Source organism: Cervus elaphus, chromosome 7, assembly GCF_910594005.1.
Source record: "Cervus elaphus chromosome 7, mCerEla1.1, whole genome shotgun sequence".
NCBI lineage: Eukaryota > Metazoa > Chordata > Mammalia > Artiodactyla > Cervidae > Cervus > Cervus elaphus.
In genome coordinates this window covers 31,715,594-31,723,054 of record NC_057821.1, presented here as the reverse complement: position 1 = coordinate 31,723,054, position 7,461 = coordinate 31,715,594, and the positions used below count along the sequence as shown (strand labels likewise).

At 38.2% G+C, this 7,461-nt stretch overlaps 1 protein-coding gene across 1 annotated transcript; it reads right to left on the bottom strand.

Moving 5' to 3' along the window:
* Positions 1–1,024: 1,024 nt before the first annotated feature.
* On the bottom strand, positions 1,025–1,972 carry LOC122697404 (olfactory receptor 2M3-like). Its single transcript, XM_043908226.1, has one exon. The coding sequence runs from the start codon at positions 1,970–1,972 to the stop codon at positions 1,025–1,027; it is 948 nt and encodes a 315-aa protein (XP_043764161.1).
* Positions 1,973–7,461: the final 5,489 nt, after the last annotated feature.

The window sequence follows — 7,461 nt, the reverse complement described above, 5'->3', positions numbered from 1 at the left end:
TCCTTATTAATAAACAATAAAAGTTGATAGTGCTTCCACATTGTCTTGCCTTTAGAAAAATCAATTTTAAGACCACAAGTAGAAATATTAATATAATTCACTTAACAACAAATAATATTGAAATAACCACTCTAGGTGAAAAAGTCAATCCCAAAAGGTTACAAACAACTGTATAATCCCACATATATGGCATTCTTAAAATGATAAAATTACACAAATAGAGAAGAGCTTAGTGTCTTCCATGGGTAAGGATGAGGTAGTGAGGCAGGTGTGATTTAAGGCCACATGAAAAATCTTCGTGGTTTCAAAGGTGTTCTGTTTCTTGACTGTATCAATGTCAACATTCTGGTTGTATTATTGTACTCTAGTTTTTCAAGATGTTACTTACCACTGTGAGAAACTGGGATGTCTCTATTATTTCGTATCATTGTCTATGAATCTACAGTCTGCCAAGATGGCAGTCCAGTGGTTAGGACTCAATGCTTTCACTGCTGAGGGTCTGGGTTCGATACCTGGTCAGAGAAATAAGATCCCATAAACCCGTGCAGCACAGGCAAGAAAAAAAAAATTGAACTACTAAAATGCATTAGTAGTTTAGGGATAAGAAGGGGTAGAAAGGATGCTGATGTCACCAAGCACGCATGCATGCTTTGTTGTGTCTGACTCTGTGACTCATGGACTATAGCCCGCCAGGCTCCTCTGTTCATGGAGATTTTCCAGGCAAGATTACTGGAGTGGGTTGCCATGTTCTCCTCCAGGGGATCTTTCTGACCTAGGGATCAAACCCTCATCACTTGTGTCTCCTGCATTGGCACCGCCTGGAAAGCCCATATACAAATATGTATATGTAAATATATATATATATATACACATGTGTGTGTATGTATATATACATATATGCACACACACACATATATATTGTCTGTGTGTATTTGTTATTAAATCACATGGGGCTTCATTTTTTTTCACAAATAAATGTGCAAGAGAGAGTAGTTATGACAGTAAAAAGAATCCCTGTAAACCATTATCCAATTTGTTCTCTAGAATACCTCTTCCTTAGTACCTTACTGAATACTTTGGCCACATCTTTGTTCCGGAGACTGTATATAAGGGGATTCAGCGTGGGAGTGAGAATGGTGTAGAAGGTTGACACCATCTTGTCCTGGATTGGGGATCGATTAGAATTGGGTCTCACATATATGAACATAGCTGCTCCATAATACATCCCCACAACAATAAGATGTGAAGTACAGGTGGTGAAAGCCTTGTGCCGACCCTCCCCAGAACTCATGCGAATGACAGTTATAATTATACGTGTGTAGGAGATGATGATGAGTGACAAAGGGAGGAGGAGCATTACTACACAACAGATGAAAATAAGTGTTTCGAATGTGGAAGTATCCGTGCATGAGAGATGTAGGAGTGCTGGGACATCACAGAAGAACTGAGCTATTTCTCGGGATCCACAATAGGAGAAAGACAAAGTAGCAGCTAACTCAACAATCCCATCAAAGGCACCAAGGAACCATGAAGAGGCAGCCATGAGTCCACAAAGTTTCCAGTTCATGAGATTGAAATACTGAAGAGGGTAGCAAATGGCAACATAGCGGTCATAGGCCATGACAGCCAACAAGAAGCACTCTGCACCAAGGAGAGACACATAGAGGAATATTTGGGCTTCACATCCTGCTAGAGAAATGGACTTCCTGCCAGACAGGTAGCTGTGGGCCATCTTGGGTACAGTGGTGCAGATGAGCATGAGGTCCATGAGGGAGAGCTGGCCGAGGAGGAAGTACATGGGGGTGTGGAGCCGCGTGTCCAGGTAGATGAGGAGAACCATGAGAGTGTTTGCCAAGAGCGCCATTGTGAAGATGCCCAGGACCAGAGAGAAGAGAAAGATGTGAGTGGGCGTGTAACTAAAAATTCCCATCAAGATGAAGTCAGGGTTGAATATCTGATTGTCCCTTTCCATGATGAATATTTTCTGTATCTAGAACTACAAGAACTTATACATATTAAATATCTGGATAGTTATTTATACACTGTCTACCTTGTGTGCTATATTTATAAATCAACATACATGATATGTCAGGACTGGAAAAGAATGAGTAGAAACTTTGTAGTCAGGTGGTGTTAATCACATTCAAGTTCCACCAACCTGCATGTCCACTGACAAGTTATTTCTACGTGTTTCATTTTACTTCTTTTACATAGTAGAAATAACTTTTTAATTGGGTTGTTGTGATTATTAAACATACAAATCACAGCATCTAGACAGAGCATTTGACTCATTGAGAAACATATAACCTATTATTAGATAGGATTATATCCATAAACTTATCATATGTAAGTATGTAATAAATTCTAAAACAGAGGAAGAGAGTATTTTTAATGTCATTGACTATATAGTATAGTAAAATAACTATAACTAATAATCTGTTGTTGCCAAGAGATATTAACATTTGCATTTATATACTCTTATTTGTGCACCATATTTAGTGACTAAGCAGGATTACTACGTATACAATAATATAGATGATGAACTTCCAGTTCACAATAATTGGTAAATAATTGCAAATAATTTATACATCACAAATATTTAATTGTGGATGAGAAAGTAAAAAAAAAAAAAAGGACAGAATTTTAATTTATGTTTCAGCTTGAAAGGGCAGTAACTTGAGATTTCCCTACCCAGAGAAGGATTTAACTGAAGCTAAAGTCCATTAGAAGGACCTATCAGTATTTTATTCACCATTGTATATTCTTTTTTTCTTAAAGAGGGTCCCTCATGGACTTCCCTGGCGGCCCAGTGGTTAAGACCACATGCAGGGGATTGCAGGTTCAATTTCTGGTCAGGGAACTAAGATCCCGCATGCCAGATGGTGCAGCCAAAAAAAAAAGAGGGTCCCTCAGTGTTTTAGAACTTGCAAGCCCAGCCAGAATTGCCCTGTCCTTGCTCTCGTCTCTTTGTTGGTAGAATGCGTATGCAATTCTATTATCCAGAGACTGCATCTCCTGCTTTGATGCTGGACTGTGGCAGGTGACCCTTCATTGCACTGTGGGTATCATTTGCAAACAGTGTCTTTCCTGTTTTCTTCTACTGTCACTCTCCTTGCTCTGGTGATTGTGTGTCCATTCTAGATTGCCCCTCCTTCACTATTCTGTGGTGAAATCAGCATTCATGTGTGTGATTTGTGGGAGGAGAGAGCTATAATGTGCTTTGGTCTACTCTACTTAGACACTAATACTAATTTAGAACCCTGATCAACTTAACCTCAACCTAAGATTCCTCATGCCCTTTGAAGATCAAAGATTCCGTGTGCTGCAAAATGCACATCCCCAGGTACCACCAGACCTACTGAATCAAAACTATGTTTCAGTAAGCCTGCAAGTGATTTGGATGCTGGCTAATGTTTGAGAACCACTGTTGTAGTCCATCTTCCTGCTTCAAAGAGGACCTTCTCATAGTATTTCATATAGAGATAAGCTGGTCTCTTTTGGAAAGGCATACTACTTCTGAACATTTCTTCTGTTTTCCCAGAAGCATCATTCAACTTTCAGTAAAGTAAGTCTATCACTTCCCATCCCCTGGGTGAAATATTCTCTGATTACTCTTTTTAATACCATTGAGTTATGTCCCTCTCCTCTTCAAAATCTTCCACAAGTTCCAAATTCTCAGACGAACAAATAGCAACTATTTATATTGAGGCTTGGGCTACTGCACCAGAAGTTATATCCACCATCTCAAGAGGTTTCTTCTCATAATTTTTTCATCACAAACTCTGACAATTCTACATTCATCCATATTTTCTGATGTGAGGTCTCAACATACTTCCTTCATGAACAGTATGCTTCATTTTTCAAGCCACTGCAACATTTTCAGTTTGTTCCTTTATTCCACCTCTAGAATCATGGCATCATCCCATGAACTCTATTGCATTTTGATAGACAATATGCTCCCAACTCACTAAACTCAATCATGTGGCTCCTCCTACTGCTCTTTCCCAAAGGTAATGCAGAGCGCTGATGAGAGACATCCATTTTGAGGTTAGACATATTTGAGTTTCAATCACTGCTCTACTGCCAACAGTGATACTATCAAGATTTCTCTATTTTTTAAAAAGAAAATCTATAGTGAGACTAATATCTGTCTCTCAGGATTGTTGCAGAGATTACAGAAGATTACTTCTATAAATTACTCAACATAAAGCTTAATCCAAAATATGAATTCAGAAAATAAAAGCTTCAGCTATCTCAATCATTATTACTATAATCACACTTTTGGCATTTAATCATATTATATTTGTTACACTACCATAACAAGTTATCAAAAACCAGGAGTACTAAACGATGAAAACTTACTGTCTCACAATTCTGGGCTAGAAATGTCACTTCAAGGAGTCAGCAAAACTGGTTCCTCCTGAGAGCTATAAGGAAGAAACAGTTACATGCCTCTCACCTAGCTTCTGATGGTTGCTGGCAATCTTTGGTACTCCCTGGCTTGTAGAAAATAACCCTGATATATTTCTTCATCTTCACATGGCAATCTCGCTGTATTTGTGTCTGTATCCATATTTCCTCTTTTTATAAGGATGCTAGTCATTTGGATTAACACTCACCCTAGTGACCTCCTGTTAACTTGATTATCTCTGTAAGGACCATATCTCCAAATAAGGCCACATTCTGAGTTATTGGGATTTCAACATATAAAATTTGAGGGACACAATTTGGTCCATAAAACAGATATTAATTTCCTTTTTAATTTTTATCCTATTATTTTGTATAATGGCTTATTCTCTAAACTAGTTCAGTTCAGTTCAGTCACTCAGTTGTGTCTGACTCTTTGCAACCCCATGGACCGCAGCATGCCAGCCCTCCCTGTCCATCACCAACCCCTGGAGTCCACCCAAACCCATGTCCATCGAGTTGGTGATGCCATCCAACCTGTGGCCACTGCTGAGTTTTCCAAATTTGCTGGCATATTGAGTGCAGCACTTTCACAACATCATCTTTCAGGATTTGAAATAGCTCAACTAGAATTTCATCACCTCCACTACCTTTGTTCATAGTGATGCTTCCTAAGGCCCACTTAACTTCACATTCCAGGATGTCTGGCTCTAGGTGAGTGATCACACCATCATGATCATCTGGTCATGAAGATCTTTTTTTGTACAGTTCTTCTATGTATCCTTGCTACCTCTTCTTAATATCTTCTGCTTCTTTTAGGTCCATATCATTTCTGTCCTTTATTGAGCCCATCTTTGCCTGAAATATTCCCTTGGTATCTCTAATTTTCTTGAAGAGATCTCTATTGTTTTCCTCTCTTTCTTTGCACTGATCACTGAGGAAGGCTTTCTCATCTCTCCTTGCTATTCTTTGGAACTCTGCATTCAAATAGGTATATCTTTCCTTTTCTCCTTTGCCTTTGTGATGTCTCTGCTTTTAAAAATGCTGTCTAGGTTGGTCATAACTTTTCATCCAAGGAGCAAGCATTTTTTAATTTCATGGCTGCAGTCACCATCTGCAGTAATTTTGGAGCCCAAGAAAATATAGTCTGTCACTGTTTCCATTGTTTCCCCATCTATATGCCACTGTTCTCTATTTCATGGCAAAACTTGTTCAATAAGCTTTTTTATTTCCTCATTTTTTTTTTTTTGTCAGTTGACACTTTTAGGTTAAGATACTAATAAGCCCAGAATATGCTTGTTCTTCATTAAATAGCTTTCACATGATGCATAGGCTTGCTGCCAGAGATATTTTGCTTTACTATGGCTAAGAAAAGGAGCAGAATTATTTGCTAACTCATAAGCATAGAATCTGAGAGGATTAATGAGATAATGAAGGGCTTTCCTGTTTGTGCCACTTTATTACTATTATTTGGGGGGAAGTATTTCAAACATCCAAGTGAAAGAATTAGTTGCTCAGTCATGTCCAACTGTTTGTGTCCACATGGACTGTAGCCTGCCAGGCTCCTCTGTCCATGGAATGCTCCAGAGAAGAATACTGGGGTGGGTAGCCATTCCTTCTCCAGAGTATCTTCCCGACCCAGGGATCAAACCTGCGTTTCCTGCATTACAGGCAGATTCTTTACCATTTGAGCCACCAGGTAAGCCCCCAAATGGCCACACATTGTCTTAAAATAGACATCACTAGTCACTATTGATCTATCTCTCCTTATGCAGTAGTGATTCAAACATTCAGTTTCACTCAACAATCATTAAGTTCTTATTTGTCTCTCTGGTCCGCTTCCCCTAAAATTTCCTGCCTGACCCTAGTCTTTGAAACTCAGATTCAAATGCCTGATACTTATCATCAATTGAACAGTTTGGGGAGATGTGTTAGTTCCTCCAATCACCAGGAAATGTGAAATCATATATTATTTCCTTGAGAAGGATCCATGGGAGGAGTCTCCCAGTAAATACTCAGAAGCTCTAATAACACTATAAATAAGAATAGTTGGGGGGAAAAAAAAAAGAATAGTTGGACAGTTCCTCCCTATAAGTGACAAATGAGGGGTAGGTAGAAGCTTACTAAAATTCTTCCTATTCATTTCATCTCAGTCCCCAAGTACATTAAGCTCATTTGTAGCTAATTTAGAATATTGAGCAAGTTGCTTTGTCACTGGGCTTTGTAATACCAGATCCAACGGTGCATAAAGTATCTGTGTTGATGCTCTGTGGATCCTCTGTCAGTTCTATGGAAAGAATATTGAGAAGCTCCTCATGCTTTACTAGGCTTTGTAGAGATTTAATGCTACACAATGGAACACAAAAAATGGCCATGTGATCTGAGCTTCTGCTTATTGGGTATTATCTGACCACTATCCATAAAATCATGCCTGCTCAGTAGAGCCCTTTGTCCATGGAAATATCTCCCACTGTTATTTCTAATCTTCAGAGAATGGATACCAGAGAGCCTTTGAATTCATTGCAATTGTTATTTGTAATGATGTAGAATGTATATCAACCCAAATATTCATCAATAGGAGCTTGCAGAAATAAGTTGATGTTATATTTATCCAGTGGGATATTGTACAAGTGTTTAAAAATTCACATGAGTGAACTTGATTCAACATGCAAGTTGAAGAATTATGTGTAGAGTATAATAACTAATATATCAAGTATAAATATCTTCTGAATCACATTGTATAATTTTTATGAATACGTTCAGCAAAATATAATATGATTGCTGGAAATATTTAACCACAAATTCAAGTCTGTGATTATGGCAGGGAAGGTAAGAAGTGAATGGTATGATTGTGCGGAATTACACACAGGGCATCGACTCTCGCTGAAATCTCGTGTCATTAAAAATAGGAAAAGAAATAAAGTCATCAGGTTAAGATAAAATATCTTCTGTGTGGGATATCTGCATATTTATTTTACCATTCCTTTTTTTACCATGTATAATTAAAATATTTTAAAATGCAAAACACTTTTCAAAATAATAAATTAATGCTAT